This window comes from Natator depressus, chromosome 6, assembly GCF_965152275.1.
Source record: "Natator depressus isolate rNatDep1 chromosome 6, rNatDep2.hap1, whole genome shotgun sequence".
NCBI classification, from domain to species: Eukaryota; Metazoa; Chordata; order Testudines; family Cheloniidae; genus Natator; species Natator depressus.
Genome location: NC_134239.1, coordinates 18,640,677 through 18,663,543, shown reverse-complemented (window position 1 = coordinate 18,663,543; position 22,867 = coordinate 18,640,677). Strand labels below are relative to the sequence as shown.

The following is a 22,867-nucleotide window of genomic DNA, read 5'->3' as shown; positions in this document are numbered from 1 at the left end:
TGGCTCTAATTTAGCCTAGAAGTTGGGAAAGTAGAACCAATTAAACAGCACCATCATTGTTTTCTGCTTAAAGAGACTGTACCATGTGGTACTTACGCACAACTCTAATTTATAAAATTTGCAAAAGAATTTAGGATTTGTGGCCAGTAGGAATATGGATGGAGGGCTTTATACTTTTCAGATATCCCCTGCTCCCTGTAATTCTAAATATAATACTTTCTTTTCCTCCTTTAAAAAAATTGTTGCCCTGCTTCTAATGCTAAAAGGGGAATAAAATGCACAAAATACCATAATCAATATTGCAGCAACTTATATAGAAGCACCCAGCCTGCAATACCCTATAGCTTATAGTAAATTCATATAATAGCAGGCCATAAATCAGTCTCCACTTTCCAAAACTACATCTAAAATGTGTAACTGGGAAGCCTTACAAGGTTTAGAGTCTAAGAATCTGGACACTTAACCCAACCTACAGAGGCTCCCACCTGGCCCCATGACCATCTCCATGAAGTCCTGCTTATCCCCATTGTGTGGTGGGATTTCGGGGGCAGGAGAAGTTGCTTGCTACCCACTGTCTTGTGGTGCCCTTAGAAAATAGCGGGCCTATGGCCTCTATTAAGGATATCTCTTCTCTCATCTACCAATAGGCTCCCTTGGTTTCACTCACAGACCAGACGTAATCCACTCTAGGTCCTCCCATTGCCTGACTCCACAGGGTCTTCTCTTCCCATCCACAGCCATGTACCTTCCAAACAAAACCTCCTCAGTGGTTCCCTTGCTCTTTCAGGCCTTGACATAATGATATAACACAACGTATATTGTGCAGGAGTACAATTCAATGTAAGCCACCACTAGCAAGCCAGGCAAATTATAAACGCAAACCCAACCCAGTAATTCTCTATTCTCGCAGTTTCCCTTTTCAGCTTCCCCAGGGAAAAGCAAAGCTTTGCTATGTACCCTGAAGGACATCAAATTTGGGTTATTTTGAACCAAGGGAGGTGCAAATTACAAAGTTGTGAGGCCCTCACAGAGAATGCCCTGCTAGCGGCCCCTTCTTGTTTATACCAGCGGGGCTTTAGCATCTCTGCTGATCTCAGCTGAGGTGCTATGGCATGGGGAGAGAGAGGGGTGGGGGTATCTCATAGATAGGAAGCTCCTAAACCATCTACGACTAACTAATGTTACTGTTTTATGGGCTTTTTCATGATTTCCCCTTGCTGTGAGGCAGATCAGTATTACTGTCTCCACTTTACAGTGAACCAATGACAGAGCCAAGAATAGTACCCCAGAGCCCAGGTTCACAGGCCTGTGCATTAGTCACAAAATCATCCATCCCCTAATTTATCCCTGCTGGATTTCTTTTCCCTTTTTCCCCACTCTTGATCCCAGTCTCTGTCTTTCAATCTCATCACACTATCGCTGTCTTTGACAACGCTGAAATTGGTTCCTTATTCCCTGCTCCTTATTTGTGGTTCCCTTATTCAAAGACCAAAATTTCCTAAATATTCAATGAAAAATTAATTTTTCAGAGATTTCACCATAATAGATGTGAATGAATCATATGATAATTGATATTGGTGATTAATAAATTAATAATTTAAATAAAAAACTGGGCTTTGACTGGTTATGACAAAATATGTCTCAGGTCATCCCAAGTGACATGTCTCTACAACCATTAGACGGTTCTGAAGTAGCCGGGGTATGTCATTTCCCCGTCCAAAGCTTTATTCCTGACCAATATGCTCACCTATGTCTAGGGCTGCTTTTTTCAGGGTTTATTAATTTCAGTGGGGGGGTATTTTTTAGCAATTTTTGAGTCTTACATGGATGTTCAAAAATAAGTGGGTTCCAGGTATTTTTTTAGTATATACAGTAATAAGTAATATACATTATACAGTCAGATTTACTGTAATGAATAATCTTTTTGTAATGTTCCCTCATGCATTCTAACATAGTACTGTTTCAAACTTTTAGTGTCCACCAGCTGGGTCTACACAGACCAATTAATGCACAACATCTTGGTGCGCTTTAGAAATTGCACACCTGTAGTCCGCATTACTGCTCTGTGTACACAAACCCCTAAATACAAGCAACCATATCCGGTGTTTTGTCTGATGTTCATTGGATAAACACCAATTTCATTTTTTTGTACTGGGGGTGTCTTTGTCTGTGTTTATCAGTTAAAACCTAAAACCATAAGCCCTCCATATGTCACACACACCCCCAACCTTCCATTCTGTAAATGGTGCTTGAATAAGGAGCTGGGTTTTGACTGCCCCTAAGTGACAAAACACTTCTCGGATCACTGCAACTGACACATCCCTACATCTGCTATGCCATTATGAAGGCATGAAGCTATGCCACTCCCAGAACTGAAGTTTCATTTTAGGGCTCAGCTCTGCTACATATTGTACTCCCATTTCTCTTTTGGGTTTTCTTTGTTAGTATAGATACAATATTAATGTAAAATCAAACAAAATCATTATTTTGTGAATTTGTTGCAAATCCAGCTGTAATGTTTTCATGGAAATTATATGGACAGTTGCAAATTATGTCTATAGGAACCCTGGTTTGTTCTTAGACAAATTAAACACAGGAAAAATGGCTAAATTTATCAAAACTTGCTTGTTACAAATATAAAAATATTTATTATGATTAGTGTTGTCTTTTGCTCATTACACAACAAAGAAAATATGAAGAAACTCCACGGGCACAGCTGGCTTCTGTTGCAATGGGGCAAAATTGGTGTGGCTGTACTGAATAAGTGTTGTGAACATGGCTTGTCTTGGCTTGAGATGACTGAACTGCCAAAGCAGATGGGGCAGGATTTCTCTTAGCAGCAGTTAATTTTGGAAAAGTACTTGCTACTCTGTGTTGATGATCGATATTGATCTTTGGGTTAGTAAATATGCCAACTTGAAGAGCAAATAACGTGTAGAACATCAAGTTTGGCATGACCTGACCTGGGGCATTGTAGCCCCCTGTTGGAGAAACATCACATGAGGAACCAAAGTGAATGATTAATGAGTGGGTAAACTTGGAATGACCCTTGACACCACCTCGTAGTCTCCTCCTGAAACACTAATTAGGTAAAAAATAATAATAAATGCCCACAGGTCATGTTTCTGGAACATGTGACTCCTTTGAGAGCAAAATGTATAAATGTTAAGCAAAGCAAAGTGTGATGGAGCAGTTGCCCTGCACTGGAATAAAAGGGGTTAAAACAGCCCTGGGAGAGGGCTGCTCCAAGAGCCAATCAGAAGAAGGCTGAAGGCAGCCAATTAGGGCCAGGGTAGGTCCTGTAAGAAGGGCTGCTGGGCAGAGGGAGCTCAGTCTCTCTCCAGCTCTGGAGGGAGATGGACAATGCTGCTTGGTAGAGTCTGGTACCACAGACAGAGCAGTGCTGGGAGAGGCCAGAGAGCCAGCAGGGCTCCAGCCTGATTAACTGCCAGGTTCAGACCCTGACTAAGGGACCCAAGGGGGTACTAGGTCTGCAGAGGGCAACCAGGGGAAAGAAATAGGCAGTAGGTCCACCCCCCCATTCCAAATGATGAGAGTGGCCAATTCTGACTGCAGTTTGCCCCTGGGGCGAGGGGCCAGACTAAGGACTGCAGTGGGTCACTGATGTGAGTGGTGGTATCAGAAGTAGTAGGTTCCCCTGAGGGGAGGAGCCCAGAACATTGGCAGTGCTGTGGGGCAATACCCAGGGGAAGGGCGCCATGGTCTGGGAGGGATGCAGGTCCTGGTTTGGTGGAGATGGAAAGGTTAGGTAATGGCAGGTGAGACACTGCCAGAGGAGGGTGCTCCAGTGCTGGAAATGAGCTAATTTACAGCCTGACCAGCAGGAGGCACCATGGCAGTGAGTGCGACCTTGTTACACAAAGGAAGAAGGGGAATTATTAATTAATATCCGAAGAGGCCCATAACGCTGTTAGACAGAGTAGCCGAGACTCTGCTTCGTGGGCTCGAGTAGGACCTGAAACCAGAAGGTCTCAAGGCAGCTAAAGACTTGCTATGAGGGAATCTGAGAGAAACCAGGTGACTAAGAGAAGAGATGCCATCTGTAAAGCTGGTGGCTATCTGCCATGTTTGCCGATCAGGATACTGCGTTAGGCCAGCATAGTTACTGAGGGTGAATGTTTGTGGGAGAGAGGCTCACTAGGGGGAATGTGTTTTGTATAACTCTATACCGCTTGTATAATTCTCTCAAATAAACTGCTCTGTATTGCAGATAAGGGATTTTGACTTTTCACTGGTACAGGTGAAAAGGCCTGCCAAACCATGGGCCTGTAAAGATCCGTTTCAATAGCTCCCAAATAAGCATGTTTATTAACTATATACAGACATAGAAGGCCTAGTTTAACACACACTGCTCCTCTGACTAGTTTCTGATGGCTTGTAAAACAGAAGAGTGATCACCGCTAGACAGCTCACAAACTACTTAAAGGGGTTGTGATGGGTTGGACCGCAGAAACCCCCTTGGGAACCGCCAAATGATGGGCCAAGACTACTAGTGCTCTTGCTTTCCCTGCCAGCTTGGGACTCCAGCACCCTGTCTTGATGAGCCACACATGCCAGTCTGCTCCAAACACAGACCCAGGGTCTGAACCACATGCCCCAAAGCTGCAGACTTACCTGAAAGCAGCTTACAGAAGTGTTCCTGTCTTTAACACTCAGATGTCCAACTCCCAATGGGTTTCAAACCCCAAATAAATCCGTTTTACCCTGTATAAAGCTTATACAGGGTAAACTCATAAATTGTTTGCCCTCTATAACACTGATAGAGAGATATGCACAAGTGTTTGCCCCCCCCTCCAGGTATTAATACATACTCTGGGTTAATTAGTAAGTAAAAAGTGATTTTATTAAATACAGAAAGTAGTATTTAAATGGTTCCAAGTAGTAACAGACAGAACAAAGTGAATTACCAGGCAAAATAAAATAGAATATGCAAGTCTATGTCTAAGAAAACTGAATACAGATAAAAATCTCACCCAGTAAGCTTCCTTTTACAGACTAGTCTCCTTGGAGAAGCTTTAACCTAAGCTGGTAGAAATAAGCTTCGGGGGTCTTTCATGCGAGTCCCCACATCTGTACCCTAGAGTTCAGAGTGGGGAAGAAACCTTAACAGGGGTGTTGGACTTTTGGGACTTTGGGTGATTTTTTGCATTGGTGGACTTAAGACCCTAAGGGGAAAAGGACACTGCCAAACTTACTTGGGGGCGGGTCTTTTGCTCGTGGTTTGTGTTATGAATCCTGTTTGTGGTGTTTTCCCAACAAAATGCTGCATTGTTTCCCTCCTTTATTAAAACGATTTTGCTAATCTCAGACTCTGTGCTTGTGAGAGGGGAAGTACTGCCTCTTAGAGGCACCCAGGAGGTGGTAGGGGGCTCGAGCCGGTTTTGCATTGTGTTATTGAAACGGAACCCCTAGATACTGAATCCGGCCCTTGTTGCTGCCAACTCAGACGGGCAGAAGGGTTACATGTATGTGTACTGAATCACCACCTCAACAACACTATGAGATTCATAAATAATTGACTTTTAATTCTCCACTTATTTTTCAGATTATTGGTAATATCCTGCGATGACTACAGACAAAAATATGAAAGAAATCCTTCTAGATATACTGGACAATCTCCCAGGGGAAAAGGAAGGAGATCTTGAAAGATTTAAATTCATCTTAGCAAATGCTGACTATGAAAAAAAAGCACCAATCCCCAAAGGTCCGCTGCAGGAAGCTGACACTCGGATGAAACTTGTAGACCTCTTGTGTGAATACTACAAGGAACATGGTGCAGTGAATGTAGCTATATCGGTCCTTGAAAAGATCAGTCTCAGAGATTCTGCTGATAAACTCAAGGAGGCAAGAAAGAAAGGTAAGAAAACCTAATGTTCCTGCAACTTCTGAATCTCTCCCCCTTTTGAATAGTCCCTGAAATGGGTGCAGGAGGAACAGCTACAATCTAATTATTAAAACTGGTTGGAAAATGGATCTATCTCATAAAAAATGTTTAGATTTTGAAATTTTGTTTCATCCCAAATTGAGACAGAAACTTAAACTTTTGAAGTTTTTCAAGAATTGAAATGTTCCAAAAAATGCTTCATTTTAAAAAATGGGAAATGTTTTCATTTTGACATTTCTATTTTTTTATCAAATATAAATATAAGGTCTGGTCTACACTATAGCCATAAATCAGTACGTCACTACGTCGCTCCGGGCAACGTGGTCATACCGACCTAACCCCCATGTACACAGCACTATGGCAGTGGTAGCCGACACAGCTACTGCCTCTCCGGAAGGCGGATTAACTAAGCTGACGGGAGAGCACTTCATTAAAGTGCTACAGTTGCACAGCATTGTAAGAGTAGGCATGCTCTGAAATGCAATACATTTTGAAAAGACAAGTCATTTCCCAATAAAAAATCAAAACGTTCTGTTACAAAAAAATGTTGAAACAGCATGTTTCATCAAAATGCTCTTTCAACAAAAAATTCACCAGAATGGACATGTTCCCACAGAATGTTTAAATTTTGACAAACTGACATTTTCCTATAGAAAAATGTTCCACTGGAAAATTTTCAGCCAGGTCTATTAAGGACAGATTAATAGATCTGAGAACAGATTCAAAAATCTGAGTGCTGGAATGCATCCGTTTAGATCAATGTATGGTGTTTCATAGTGCCTGTGTGATTGGATGGCCTCTTTTCTTGCAGTAATTCTTACTGATATATCCACAGATTAGCTCCAAAGTAAATAAATAAAAACTCAAATATGGGTATTAAAAACCACAGAACAACACATCCAGTACTGGTTAAATCTTACTCCACTGACAGGACAACTTCAGTATATTCCCTTTTGTTGTTTTATTTCTTGCTGTATTTACCCAATCTCACACAACTGCATGTAGCCCTCCCCCAAGACAAGAAGTGTAACCCACTACACAGGGAACAAAATACAACAATACAGACCCCAACAACTGAAACACAACATCCAAAATAACAACGTAACAAATGGTGTCCTGTCCTGGTGGTGACAGAAAAAAAGGGCTCTAGGGAAGGAAAGGGTTAATAACTAATAAATGCTACAACATGAATAATACAATACATTCCCCACCTCCTGCCATTCACTACTGCACCACAACCCCCAGCTCCCTCCCCAGCTCTTTGCCCAGAGATTAGTGTAGCAGTGCCACAAACATTGACCAGCTTAAAGAAAACAAAAGAGGACCTCTTATGATATTTTCACTCCTAGGTGGGGCAGGGCCCTCTCTTGGCACCTTGGATTGGAGTCCTGTGGAGGCTTCAGTTGGCCGGCACTGGTTTGGTTCTGTGCCTCCCTGCACACGGGTCTCCACAGGGCTGGAACTCATAGAATCATAGAATCATAGAATATCAGGGTTGGAAGGGACCCCAGAAGGTCATCTAGTCCAACCCCCTGCTCAAGCAGGACCAATTCCCAGTTAAATCATCCCAGCCAGGGCTTTGTCAAGCCTGACCTTAAAAACCTCTAAGGAAGGAGATTCTACCACCTCCCTAGGTAACGGATTCCAGTGTTTCACCACCCTCTTAGTGAAAAAGTTTTTCCTAATATCCAATCTAAACCTCCCCCATTGCAACTTGAGACCATTACTCCTCGTTCTGTCATCTGCTACCATTGAGAACAGTCTAGAGCCATCCTCTTTGGAACCCCCTTTCAGGTAGTTGAAAGCAGCTATCAAATCCCCCCTCATTCTTCTCTTCTGCAGACTAAACAATCCCAGCTCCCTCAGCCTCTCCTCATAAGTCATGTGCTCTAGACCCCTAATCATTTTTGTTGCCCTTCGCTGGACTCTCTCCAATTTATCCACATCCTTCTTGTAGTGTGGGGCCCAAAACTGGACACAGTACTCCAGATGAGGCCTCACCAGTGTCAAATAGAGGGGAACGATCACGTCCCTCGATCTGCTCGCTATGCCCCTACTTATACATCCCAAAATGCCATTGGCCTTCTTGGCAACAAGGGCACACTGCTGACTCATATCCAGCTTCTCGTCCACTGTCACCCCTAGGTCCTTTTCCGCAGAGCCGCTGCCTAGCCATTTGGTCCCTAGTCTGTAGCGGTGCATTGGATTCTTCCATCCTAAGTGCAGGACCCTGCACTTATCCTTATTGAACCTCATCAGATTTCTTTTGGCCCAATCCTCCAATTTGTCTAGGTCCTTCTGTATCCTATCCCTCCCCTCCAGCGTATCTACCACTCCTCCCAGTTTAGTATCATCTGCAAATTTGCTGAGAGTGCAATCCACACCATCCTCCAGATCATTTATGAAGATATTGAACAAAACCGGCCCCAGGACCGACCCCTGGGGCACTCCACTTGACACCGGCTGCCAACTAGACATGGAGCCATTGATCACTACCCGTTGAGCCCGACAATCTAGCCAGCTTTCTACCCACCTTATAGTGCATTCATCCAGCCCATACTTCCTTAACTTGCTGACAAGAATACTGTGGGAGACCGTGTCAAAAGCTTTGCTAAAGTCAAGAAACAATACATCCACTGCTTTCCCTTCATCCACAGAACCAGTAATCTCATCATAAAAGGCGATTAGATTAGTCAGGCATGACCTTCCCTTGGTGAATCCATGCTGACTGTTCCTGATCACTTTCCTCTCATGTAAGTGCTTCAGGATTGATTCTGTCTGACCGTGCGCTGCATCTCACAGCAGTTCAAAGACCCCCTTTGTGTGGAGTGGGAGTTAATGAGAGACTCCCTGAGCTGTTCAGTGTCTCCCCCAGCCCCTAATTCAGACAGCCCAAACTTGAAGCTAAAACTAGTCCCTTTGTCTCTGAGTCAGGCTGTCCCCTCCCACTGAGGGACTGAGTAGTCCTGGCTCATTACTGGCCCAGGAAACTGCCTCTATAAATCATTCCATACATCTCAAAACAGACTGAAAGGAATTTTACTGGACTATTCAGAAACATTCATCATTGTGGTGAGAATAAACTCTAGAATATAAATTTTCCTGCAAGTGGCCTGTGCCTGTTCTCGCTTGTGGGAGCTAGATGCCTCTGCTGCAAGCTCTTGGAGTCTTTGAGAGAGGAGTGTGAGCAGAGAAGAAATAGGGTGTTGTTAGGCTGGAAGGCATTAATGGGTGCCATCAACTGACCGATTGCTCTAGAGACAACTTCAGAGATTCTTCAAGCTGTTGCTATGCTAAATAGATGGCAGGGACTTCATGTGTTTCCCTTTCTTGGGTTTCCAATTTCCCCAGAAATCAATAGGGTTCCTGCCATTGATGTAATGAGCATTCTCTGAAATTTTGGGATTGGCTGCTGTGACAGTGTCAGGAGGGATGGCTATAGGAGAGTAATAGAAGGCAGATATATTAGCCCCAGGTTAGGTAGGTCCCTTTTCCCTGGGTAAGGTAACAAGGAAGGTTCCAGAACAATCAGGATCCTTCTGGAGACAATTAAGACTGACAGGCTGATTAGAACACCTGCAGCCAATCAAGAAGCTGCTAGAATCAATTAAGGCAGGCTAATCAGGGCACTTGTGTTTAAAAAGGAGCTCACTTCAGTTTGAAGTGCATGTGTGAGGAGCTGGGAGCAAGAGGTGCTAGGAGCTGAGAATGAGAACGCATACTGTTGGAGGGCTGAGGAGTACAAGCATTATCAGGCACCAGGAGGAAGGTCCTATGGTGAGGATAAAGAAGGTGTTGGGAGGAGGCCATGGGGAAGTAGCCCAGGGAGTTGTAGCTGTCGCACAGCTGTTCCAGGAGGCACTCTAGACAGCTGCATTCCACAGGGCCCTGGACTGGAACCCAGAGTAGAGGGTGGGCCCAGATTCCCCCCAAACCTCCCAACTCTTGGTCAGACACAGGAGGCGTCGACCTGGACTGTGGGTTCAGAGAAACGGCCAAGCTGAGGGCTGCCGTGAAGCTCCAAGGCGAGCAAATCCGCCAATAAGTGCAAGACCCACCAAGGTAGAGCAGGAACTTTGTCACGCTGCCATATTCAAAAATTATCACATTACATACACACAGAAGGACAAACAGAGAAATGCCTTTGAATTCAGTGTAAGGCCTTCGCAATCTCGACTATTAATATTCTACTACTGAGAAGTCCACTAAGAACTGCTCTCTTTCAAAATGGCTGCCATCTCCATCAGGACTGAAGTCCAAGCCCACAGTCAGGTGGCTATTTTGAGAAGGGCATCTATTTACCATTGTTCTCAGAGGGACTGAAGTCTCAGGCTGCTTTTAACAAATATGGGTATTGGTCTCACTCTCATTGGAAAGTGGGTTTTTTGGCAGCACTGCCACGACAGCACTTTAATGCCTCAAGTGTAGACAAAGCCGTAGAGAAGAATGTTCTGCACCAGCCTCTGCTGGCAGAAACTTTCAGTTATGAAAAAAGGAAAAAAATAGTCCAGAATATTTATTTTCAAATATTACTTATTGCACTAGATTTACTCAACAGAGAAGACAGTAAGGGGAAAACAGAGCTGCGTGTGGAAGGATACAAGAGGGGGAAATGAGAGTGAGAGAGAGTGTGTGTGTGAGAAAGAGAGAGGAAATGCAGGGTGCAGGAGGAAGGGTGAAACTGGAGCAAGTTTGTGCAAGGGACTATGGAGGACAGAAAGGAAGAGGATTTGGAGTATGCATGCAGGGGATGTAGGGAGGTGAAAGAGGCAGGGAACTTTTGGCACAGTTCTGTGTGAATCTGGTGATGCAAAGCATTTGCTAACCCAGTTTGACTGGACCATGTGCTCTGAGTGTGGAGTAGGGCAGCCAGAGTATGCCTTTGAACCTGGCCTTAAAAATTAAATTAAAAAAGAATGTAAGGTTGATACTTCCTGTCTTCAGATTGGAAGGAGAATATGGAAGGGATGAAGACACTAGTGCACATGAGAGCAGAGAGGGTGACAACAGTGGGAGGGAAGGGGGAGCTAGTTTTTTTTAAAAAGAAATTCCATGATATGCCACCCTCAAACTTGGGCTAGTAGCAGGATTTGAACTCTGTCTCTATAAATCCCAAGCTCAGCTGGGACCTCATCATTTGAGCTATACTCAGAAATAGTTGTTAGCTTTTGACAAGGCTGAAGTATCAATACGTTTACTCTCTTGAGCTGCTTTCCTGTGGGGGAAAAAAGGTCTGTTTAAAAAAATTCTGTCCTGCTTTATTATATATAAAGAAGGCTTGAGTGTTGAAAGTGTTTTTTGTTCAACTCAAGCTTCTGATATACAGTTGCAAGAAAAGATATCTTCAGAACTAATGCCCCTTTAATTATAGGACTGAGAGAGTTTCCAAACCACTTATCTGGACTTGCAGTGAGACCCCTGCCAAAACTGGGGATGACTAAATGCTGCAGTATTGAAATTTCTAAATATATATGTATTTTTTTAGAAGAAAACCCCCACTTTGTTAACGTTATTTGTTTTGTTCTTTGGTGGGTTGCTTCCAACCCTTTCAGACTGTTTGTTTGTTTTTTATAATAATACCCAGCTCTAATATAGGGCTTTTCATTAGCAGATCTCAGTGCTCATATATCATTAAGAAAGACACTATGGCTTTGTCTACATAGAAATGTAATGGGATTTGATTTGTGGGATTTGAGTCAGCTGACCCGTGTCAGGGAACCCTGGGTTTGAGCACCTACACTGCATTTGAACCCTAGGTTAAGGATTTTCTGACCTGTGCTTGAACCTAGGACTCTGGCACCCACACTGTAGTGCACAGACCTGAGTCAAAGTAACCCTATCCCAGAATGCCTGGTGCCCCCCCATCCCAGAGTCAGCACTCTAGCCCTACAAATATGTTCCATTGTGGGGGAAAACTAATGCCCACCCTATTTGTTAACTTTAACTGTAATGGTGTTGTTGATGGGATTCAGGTGCCCATAAGGACACGTGAGTACATCAGCTGCATAATTAGCACCTTTGGCGGGTGTCTCAGTAGAATGACTGCAGTTTGTGAAGGCTTGATACTGAACTGCCATCTAATCTGAGAACTGGGCTCTCCACCTCTAGGCTGCGTCACACTGGCAGGTAAAAATTCCCACGTGCTCCTGTTCTGTGCATAATTATTATGTCAGTCTCCAGGGCTGCCAAACTATTAAATGAAACTTTGCAATTCTTAATTTTTAAAAATGGGCTATTCAATGAAGTTGTTTTTGTTTGGGTTTTTTAATTTATTTTTGTCTGTTTTGAAGTTTGACATAAAATGACGGCATCAGAGGAAAAACACACCCCCACCCCAGGCTGGCTGCTGCTAGCTACGGACTGCTGCAGTGTTTCCCCAGGGCTTGGGGTGAAGTGTGCTCCCCCCCCACCCCCCAAGGATCCCTTATCCCTGCCCCCACCGCACCCCGGGAGGCAGAGATAAAGGATCCCTGGAATTTGTGGGGAAGTTTTGGGACTGCTCCCACTCATTGCCCTCACAGGGCACGCTGCCCAGGCATCTCTAAACATGCAGCCCCAGGGAGGGCAGTAGGGGCCTGAGACCAAGGGTCAGAGAGTAGAGTGGGACCAAGTGGCTGCCCTGCAGGGAAGGGGAGCAGCAGAGTTCCCAGCTCAGCACAGCCAGAGGAGGGATAAAGCCAAACATCCTGGCAGCTGGGAGCCATCTCCCACCTCTCAGCTTTGTTCCTGGCAAGCTCTGCACAGCAGCAAGGAAGAGCTGGAGCCAAAGCCGCTGCCACCACCACCATAGGAGTGTGACGGGGTGCACTAGGCCCAGAGGCCCCCTGCTGGAGGCCTTCAGGATCCTGCCACTCTTGTCCCAGGAAAGGAGTAGTAGAGGAGTCCTCCAAGCAGCCTAGAGTGGCTTCAGGGGACACAGCCAATCAAAGCACAGGAAGGCCATCTAAAAAGGACCTGCAAAGCGAGAGACCGGCAGTTCCTTGCTGGAGCCAGAGGACTGGCCAAAGGGAACTGCAGCACCATGGACAGATCCGTGCCAGCTGGGACTGGGGGAGCGAGAGAAGTCCTGGCTGGCAGCTTAGTTAAAGGGACACAGCGGCGTGTGGCTGCTATTCTTAGGGTCGCTAGGCTGGGACTTGGAGTAATGGGCGGACTTGGGTGCCCTCCATAGGCCACTGGGAAAGTAGCCTATAATTGGACAGCCATAACTCTCAAGAAGGGGATCTGAACTACGTAGTGGCCTGGCTGAAGAGCTGGGGCCAGAAGGGCCCAGAGAGGACGTATCTATTGCTGCCAGGGAGAAGCCCTGGGGCTATGGCCTGATACCAGGACTGGAGCTATTTAAAGACTGAAAAAGTACCCGACCAGAAGGGGCACTCGTGAGAGGTCAGTGCCAGGCCATTACAAGGAGGCTGCGGGGAAGGTTTGTGGCTGGTTCCCACTTACCATCCTGACAGTGCCACAGCTGGGGCACCCCTGCACACGCAGCCCCAGAGGGCTAGAGAGCAAGGGCCAGAGAGCACAGTGGGAACAAGCAACTGCCATGCAGCAAGGAGGAGCTGGAGCTGCCACCACTGAAGGAGGCAGTGGGGGAATTTTGGGGGCTGACTGCCACTCAGTCCCCTGACAGTGCATGCAGCCCAGGCAGCCCTGCACATGCAGCCCCAGAGGGGCTGGGGGCAAGGGCCAGAGAGTGGAGTAGGGACCAGGCAGCTGCCCTGCAGGGAGGGGGAGCAGCAGGGCTCCTGGCTCAGCATGGCCAGGAGAGGGAAGACTCCCAACATCCCAGTGGCTGGGAGCTGCCTCCTGCCTGGCAGCTTTGCCCCTTGGTTCAGGGAAGCTCTGTGGAGCAGCTAGGAGGAGCCAGAGCAGGAGCCACTGCCACTGGGAGGGGAACCGGGATCGTGTTTGGCCAGGCAGTAATGGAGCTTCTGGCTGCTGGGCTGGCTGCCTGCAGCGCTGCTCCTCTGCCACCTGGATCTCTGGGATACACCCAGAGGGCTTCCAGGACCCAAGTCAAGCCAGGGCTATGTGCACCCAGGAAAGCAATAGGGCTTGGATCCTAGGTCCCAGCTTAACACGGGCTCAAACCCTCCAGCCCTGCCAGGTCCTGGGACCTTAGATCTGAGGCCTAGGTTAGCACAATTGGTGCATGGACACAAGGGGGGTTAGACTGAGCCCAGGCTTACATTGCTGTGTAGACATACCGTACGTGGCTTCTCCAGTGGTTTTTAAAAAAAGAGTATTGCTTCTGGTGGACGTTTTGAACAAGTCATTGAACTAGTGTCGCCAAAGAAATTCTCTTTGCCTGCCTCAATCGTGGGTTTACTAGGGAGCTTATTACTGCAGAGAGCCCTGAATGAATGACTTGTCCCAACGTCCTGAACTGCGTGATACTCTGTGATTTTTGTTACACTAACATTCATGTGAAATTTCTCTTTCAGCTTTGGGTCCTCAGCAAACACCTGAAACATCAGCAAATGGTATGTGACATTCAATAAGGAATTGCATTGCATGATTACCAGTGATTACCAGAAATAGGCTGGGTCAGCCAGACATTGGGTTTATTAGTAGAAATAATAAGTAACCCCTCAGAGCGCAGTCTCAGCAGATCACACCGGTTACGCAGGGTTGGATGGGGGATGAGGAAATGAATGGGGAAGTCTCCAGGAAAGAATCAGGGGCTGCAGAACATGGTGCTGGTGAGGAGGTGGAGCTCTTGTCTCAGAGGCAGGACTGAACCAGTGCAGCAGCATGATACTGGAAGACACTCTCCTGCTAGGGACGCCATCTTTTAAACGAGTCAAAATAACTAGAGGTCAACATTTGTGGTCACTGAAAGTGCTGTGGGACTTTTTAAAACCTCTGGGCCCTGGACAAATTTTAGGATATATTAAGTTATATTGTTTGCACCTAAATTCCCACTACTGTTTCAGTTATACCTGTCATTCTCCATCACTTCATGCCCTACTTTGTTACAGAGTGCCACTGTGCACTGTTAAACACTTGACAGGTTTCACCCTAGAGGTGGCTGCATTTCAGTAACTGATGAAGTGATTCTTATATATGTGTTTAGAAGTGTTATCTGGAGTTTTCAGAACCCCCAACAGGGGAACGTAACTATTTCACTCTAGGCAGTGTAAGGAATAGATCAACAGGAACACAGCACTTCTGTCTGATAGAACACGCTTACTTGCATGAATCTTATCTAAAACCGCAGTTTATTAGATTTAAGCACACAAATATAAGCAATAGGTTTAGAACATCCCAGATATTTACCTGACATCTAGAATGGTATTGAGTAATTAACATCAGGTTCACAGTGCCCAATTGCTCACCCACCGGGGAGAAACGGTGTCAGGAAAACGTCTTTCCAGATGGTGTCAGAGAATTGCTTCCAGGTATGCTCTATTAGGTAACCTTTTATAACAGCAAAAACATAGGTCATAATGACCCCTACTGAATCAACATTTTTCCTCACTTTCAATAAACTTCTAATATGAGAGATGTCTAGATTCAAGTCTTTCCAACCACCAAAGTTTTCAGTCTTAGTTATTTACTTGTCTCTACCCTCCTCCCATTCTGATTAGCAGAAACTGTAGCTAGTTTTAACTTTGCTTGTAAAAGCTTGTCTCCAAATTAACTCTTAACTATGTGGTGTTCTATTTCATTAATTCATGGTGGCTGAAAGCATATAATATGGCTGCAGTTCGCTTGATCATATCCTGGGGGGTACACACCCCTCAACTCCACGGCAACAGAAGGTCTGAGCCTACACTTTTCTCTCACATCACTGACTTCAATGGGACCACTGATGTGAGTAAGGACTGCACCCGTAGGTAATTTGTGTGGGGTTACTTTATGATGAAAGGTGCACTATAAATATACAGTACCAGTATTATTGTTTAAATAGCTTTATTGTAACATTACAGTAATATCTAATGCTTCTTGTCACTAACTTAGCTTACAGAGAGACGTATAGAAAACATATACAAAACAAATACAGCGCAATAAAAGACATGAACGCTCGTCTTGGTGAGAATGTGAAGCTAAACAGCAGATACACAAAGCTGATCATTGTAAATGAACATCGTCACAAAAAGCAGAGAGAACATGAAATAATGGCCTTGGGACGGAAACATGCAGAAATCATGGCTGAGCATGCTAGTCCTATCACCATAGCCAATTTATTTGACTCTGATAAAGATGGACAGTCACCACAAATTGTCGTGCTGCAGGGAGCTGCAGGGATTGGAAAAACACTGACAGCAAGAAAGATCATGTTGGACTGGGCAAATGAAGAACTGTATCAGAGCAGGTTTGATTATGTTTTCTACATAAATTGCAGGGAAATTAACTTGGTCAGTGAGCAGGGAAGTGTTGAAGATTTGATTTTAAAGAATTGTCCTGGTCAAAATGCACCAACTAAAGAGATTCTGATGAATCCAGAAAAACTCCTATTCATAATTGATGGTTTTGATGAACTGAGATTTTCCTTTAATCAACCAACAGGTAATCTGTGCTCTGATCCCTGTAAGAAGCAGCCAGTTGAAATCATACTGAGCAGTTTATTCAGGAAAGAAGTGCTTCACAAATCCTACTTAATAATTACTACAAGACCAATTGCCCTGGAGAAACTTGGGCAGTGTTTGAAAGATGAACGTTGTGCATATGCAGAGATCTTGGGATTTTCTGAAAATGAGAGAAAAGAATATTTCTACAAGTTCTTTGGGAATGAAGAACAAGCAAGAAAAGCCTTTAACTTTGTAAAAGACAATGAAATGCTGTTCACCATGTGCTTTGTCCCCATTGCGTGTTGGATCATCTGCACGGTTCTGAAACAGCAGATGGAAGCAGGTGAAGATCTTGCACGAACTTCTGATACAATCACCGGAGTCTACGTGCTCTATCTCTTCAGTTTATTAGAGGGTCACAGCAGCAATTCAGAAAAACAGCAGGTACAAGATAACTTGAAGGGACTTTGCTCTTTGGCTGCAGATGGACTCTGGAGGCAGAAAATACTGTTTGAGGAAGAAGATGTCAAGAAACACGGCTTAGATAAACCTAATTCCCTCTTTCTGAATGAGAACATGTTTCAAAAAGGCATTTTCTGTGAACGTGTTTACAGCTTCATTCACTTGAGTTTTCAAGAGTTTTTTGCAGCTTTGTTTTATGTGTTGGAGAAAGAAGAAACGGCGAAAAAATCAGAAACTGCTATACAACCTGTGGAAAAATTGTTTGAAAAGTGTGGAAAATCTAGGAATTATTTAATGTTAACAGTGCGGTTCCTGTTTGGTCTCTTAAATAAAAAGAGAATGGAGAACATGGAGAAAAAACTTAGCTGCAAATTTTCACCCAAAATTAAAAATAATTTACTAACATGGGTTAAAGAAAAACCTTTTTCATCGTTGTTCAACTATGATAAATTGCCTTCTGATAAAGAGGAGATGATTTTCTATCTGGATTATTTTTACTGTTTGTATGAAATTCAAGAAACAGAATTTATGCAGAGTGCAATGAATCATTTCACTGAGCTAAAGTTTACTCATCATACCTTTACCAAAATGGATCAAATTGTTCTTCAATTCTGTATAAAGAATTGCTGTAACCTGGAGTCTGTTTACATAGAGAAGTGCAGGTTTCTAACTGAAGACCAGAATGAAGATTCCCCAGGACCATGCAAGTGGCCACTTCGGTGAGTGTTATCTGAGATCTAAAAATATGTATGTAACTTATTTTTTTTAAACATTGATTTTTTTCCCCTGGGTTTTCATAGCTCACAAATGGCCAAAAGACCCACCATAAAAGTGACCCAATTTAGTGACAAACATTAAGACTGGGAAGGACCGTGCCCAATCCACCCCCAAATCTTAAAAGCATGGAAATAAGAAGTTAAGGGGAAAGACTTGTGCACTCATTTCTACCTTCATGTTGCCTAAACATTGTCAGTAATGCTGCAGTCTCCATTTGGCTTTCACCTCCAACTCCAATAGCTACCAAAAGCAATATGTACCCCAGCTTCATCACACTCACGCTACAGTGCAAAACTCTATGGAGTGCTAGAGTGTGGAGCTGGAGGGAATGAGAGATGAAGAGGTTGTGGATGGCTGAGATCTTTTTAGAGATGGAGTGGGTGTTCTGGAGGCAGCAGGAGAAGAGGAGGCGAGGGTGGGAAAGCAGAGGGGTGGGCATAAGGTTAGGCAGGATGGCAGCAGAGGGGCCAACGTGGTGGTGTGGTGAGTGTGTGTGTGGGAGGCAGAGAAGGAGAGGATTGAGGGAGAGCCCAGGTTAGGGCAGATATCATCAGAAGTCAGGAGGCAATTATGGATATGGGACCTATATCTATTTGGGCTGGTGGGAGGCAAGGGGAGATTGGGATGGAGTCAATAGAGCAGGTGGGAACTGTAGAGGGGTGAGGGAAAACAAGGAAGGGGAAATGAGGCCAGTGGAGGGAGAGAGAACAGCTACTGTGGTGCAGAAATGGCGGTGTAATAAAAACCATGGGTGATTGACAAGATTACAAACAGCAGCAACAACAAAAACTCAGAAGAAATTGAGCTACAAAGCTCTAACAAGCCTCTACAGAGCTTGCGCAAATGGAGATTTTAAAAAAAGAATGAGAAGGACTTGTGGCACCTTAGAGACCTACAAATTTATTTGGGCATAAGCTGTCTTCTGACTTCTGATTTCAAAAGCTTATGCCCAAATAAATTTGTAGGTCTCTAAGGTGCGACAAGTACTCCCCGTTCTTTTTGCTGATACAGACTAACACGGCTACCACTCTGAAACCTGTCAGCATGCAAGGAGATTTTTCAGAGTCTCTTAACTTGGCCATATTTTCAAGGGAATAGCAAAAGGCCTGTCCCTGACACACAGACCAGCCCCACCCCTTTCCCCCTGCAAAATTTCAATTCCCTGCTCCAAAACAAGGGGGAGCTAGAGCTTCTGAGGGAAAAAAGTTGCAAGATTTTTTTATCATGGGAAAACAACCTAATTCTCAGAAATGGCTGAACCATTTTAGCAGAAACTGTCACAATATTTAGCCTGATGGAAACACCAGGCATGGAAAATTTCAGCCCAAATGCTTAAAATTTGGCAAAGTTATAAGCCACTGGAAACAGAGAAGTGTCCGACAATCTTAACAATAGGAGTCGCTACTAGCTCTGTGTATAATAATTGTTGTATAAGCTCTGTCTGTTACAATGTATAGATACGGTGCCTTGCTCACTGGGACCCTAATCCTGGCTGGGGCCTCCAGGGGCTATTGTACTACAAATAATCAGTGATAATAACTTTGGTTCTGTGCACTAGATCCCAGCTAGGGGAATCCACTGAACTGTTTTGACTTCTTTCTTCTTTTTGTTGTTTGACTGGAAAGTGGCAAAAAAAAAATCACTTTTTGACCTATGTTGAAGATCTCTATTTTTAGTGTCCTAATCCAGGAACCTTTTGTCAAATTCACTTCAAATTTGATAGAAAAATTCAACCCTCACCACAAACCTAACCGGACTACTCAGCTAGTGTTTGGCATCCACTTCCCCTTTGGGGGAGGAATATTTAAGTTGTTCAGGGTAAATGTTGGATCTCCCATGTGGCTTGAGTCCTGGCAACTAGATGACCTCCTGTGGTCCCTTCCAACCCTGATATTCTATGATTCTATGAATGTGCCAGAGACAGTAATTTGCACATATGCAATTGGTCTGGGGCTCTTTGCAAACCAGAGTGTTTGCAGGCAGCCTGATGTGTAGCTCAATTTTGTGTTTCCTAGTTTTCAGATTGTGCTGGGGCATACAGGCCTCATGCTGACAAGGAGGAGATTAATGAGAGCCTGTGGACCCAGTTAGCTCCACCCTACGACAGCTGCAACAGATGTCAGGTGTGGAGCGGGCAGTTAAAAGGAGACAACCTAGCTCTCTTGGGTGCTGTCCAAGGAGAGCAGAGCCCTGCTTCTCCCTCTGTGAGGGAAGCCTGGTTACATCCAGGAGGCTGAGAGCTTTCCAGTTGGACGAGCCTCCCGTGGATTGGATGACGGAGCCCTGGGGGACTGACCAAAGGACTGGCTATTGGAGACATGCCCAGCATAAATGGGCAGGGTCCTGCTGAAGACTTGTGGGATGACCCTATTAAGAGTTTTTGGTTTGTTTCTTTTGGGACTTTAATACCTCGGAAGGCAGGGACGGAAGAGTGCCTTAGCCAGAGGCTAAAGCACCATGGCAGAGGACTTCACAAGAGGCAGTGGCTGATCATTGGAGACCCTGAGGCAGGGTGCAGAGTGCTCTGGTGGGCCATGAGGCTGCTGTGGAGCAAACCCTGACACACAGAGGATTAAGTGACGCCACTCTCCACATTCTGCAAGGGTACAAGGCAACCTTAACTCTGCATTAACAACATTTTTGGGCAGCTAGTATCAGTTAGACATAGGTACTGTTTGTCTGTGGTGCATTTTATAACATTTTAATCATAACAGTAATTCTGTGCACCAAGACAAATGTGCCAATGCATCTGCCACTGCCCAAATGTCAACACTCAGTCTGAGGGATTTTCTCACCAAATGCCACTATAGTATCAGGTAAACTTCCTAAGTCTGGGAAACAGGATCCCAGGAGTTCAAACCTCACCTCTTCTAAGTGCTGCTTATATTATATTCTCATGCAATTCATTACCCTTTTCATTGACCAAGGCCATGAGCCCCAACCTTAGAAGGCAGTTCCCAAAGAACGGCTGAACACACCCCATTGTTTGAAGACACTGGCAGAGAGATTATGCAGGGTCACTTCCGGGACAGACCCCAGCTCTCTCACATAATAAACCTCAATTTCATCCACTGAAGCATACTGCCTCTCATGTTTACTACACCAGTTTTGCTTATCCTATCTCTAACCACTATAAACCACATTCCTCACCCTGAGTGAGGGATAGAGTCCAGGTTTCTTGATCAACAATATTCTACTGCTGATTAGTAAATACTTGAGTAACCCTCTGTGAAATTGTTTGTCAAGACCTCCTCCAGTGGCCGGTCTACAAGAGGGCTAGCTCCTCTAGCTCCCTTCTCCACTGATTCTGGTGATCTGCTGGGTGGGGGCCATGGTCTAAACACTGCTTGGGAACCACAGGCTAGGGTTTGGGAACCATGACCCTCAGATCACCCATGCCCCTAGTGTGCCCCACCCCAGGCAGTAGTGGTCTGAGTTTTCCAATGTGTTTTTTGTGGAAGGTGTTTACCATGTCAATGGAATGAACATCCTGCACCAATTCCCAGAAGTATATGGAAAACCAAGTGTATTCGGAGGGAACGAGTTAAGTCGAGTAGAAATATGACTGCGTTTATTTGCCAGGGAACTTGGTGGGGCCAAGGAACTGGTAGTCCAGTTACGAGTTGGCCTGTCTGTGTATGGGTATCTTGTTGAGAGCCATACCCTCTGGCCTACCGAAAGGGGGGCCCCTCCAGTCATTGACAGTCAGCATAATGTTTTTAGCTCTTCTTGGCATTCTCCAGGTGAAATTAAGGTCATCCTGGGTTTGGCATAGCTGTTGTATCCAGTCAACCCAGGGTAGAACCCACAGTCCAAAAAAAGCAGGGTCGGGGGTGGGGAAGGGGGCTTTGCCATATAGAGGCATGTTCTGCATTTTTGTACATGAACTCTGCCTGACGTAGCAACAAGGAACAGTCATTCTGGTGAAATTTTATGAAGCATTAAAGATACTGTTCCAGGATCTGGTTGGTTCTTTCCATTTGATCTGTTGTCTGGGAGTGGTAGGTGAAGGAGAGACAGAAGCAGATGCCCAAAATCCAGTGAGCTCCTCATCGGAAGTGGAAGATAAATTACATACTGTGGTCATGGATGATGTGCTCCAGGAGGACATGGAGGTGGATGATTTGATCCACCCAGAGCCAGGCAATTTCCTGGGAGGAGGTTGGGCCAGTGCAGGTGATGAAGAGTGCCACCTTTTGTGAGGTGGTCCACTACTGTCAGAATGGTCATGAACCCATTGGACTCAGGATATTCTACTCCAAAATCCAGGACAACAACTGTCCAGAGGCTGGATGAAGTCTCGAGGGATTGCAGGAGTCTGAAGGGTTTATTGTGCAGTACCTTGGAATGGGCCCATGCATTTCAAGAGACCCACAGGCCTGTGCTCTGGCCCACACGCAAGGCTACCAGAAGAAACAAGAGACTGGACACAGAGTTTTAAAGTGGCCAAAATGTCCTGCCAGTGGGGGGTCATGACATACTTGTAGAGTTGTTGTCCTTGGAGGCTGGGGGAGGGTGGAGATATGTATATGCCCTTTCATGTAGGTACCCTGTCTTGACATCATGGAGTTCCTTACTTATGGGTTCTGCTCATCAGGAGGGATCCCATGGGCTGTATGAGAGTGAGCAGGTCTTGGCAGGAGGCCATGCCCAGAAAGTTATGAGGTTTAACGATGCAGGAGATTTTAGGATTAGAGTCCTTCAGATCAGCATAAAATTCTCCCTTCTGGGACAGCATCAAGCATGCTGTTTTTGGTTCCTGGATGATAGGCGATTAGGAAATCAAAGCACAAAAAGAATGAGGCCTACCTAAGATAACATTGAGGACTTTGGACCTATGCAGATATTCTAGATTCTTATGATGGTGTATGCCTAGATGGTGTATGAGGCCACTTATAGATAGTGATGCCACTCTTCAAAGGCGATGTTAATGGCCATGAATTCTTTGTCTAAAATGTTGTAATTTTGCTCTGTGGGTGTGAGTTTCTAGGAGTAAAAGGCACATGGATGTAGCAGTTGTTGAGGACTGTGCTTTTGGGATACCACCACTCCAATTGCCAGTTTGGAAGCATCCACTTGCTGATGAAGGCTTGTGTGGTGTCAGGGTGGACCAATATGGGAGTGGTGATAAACATGAGCTTTATTTGCTCAAAGGCCTGTTGGGCCTCAGGAAACCAGAGGAACCTGGTATTTTTCTAGCGCAGGGCAG

General features: G+C 45.0%; 1 protein-coding gene across 1 annotated transcript in view; it reads left to right on the top strand.

The window, feature by feature from the left end:
* The first annotated feature begins 5,684 nt into the window (after positions 1-5,684).
* LOC141988758 (NACHT, LRR and PYD domains-containing protein 12-like) overlaps positions 5,685-22,867 on the top strand; it is a 161,599-nt gene continuing 144,416 nt past the window's right edge. Inside the window, exons 1-3 of the mRNA XM_074954692.1 lie at positions 5,685-5,878; positions 14,350-14,388; positions 15,869-17,600. Of these exons, the coding sequence (XP_074810793.1) occupies positions 5,752-5,878; positions 14,350-14,388; positions 15,869-17,600 (1,898 nt within the window). The 5' untranslated portion in view covers positions 5,685-5,751. The remainder of the gene's footprint in view (positions 5,879-14,349; positions 14,389-15,868; positions 17,601-22,867) is intronic.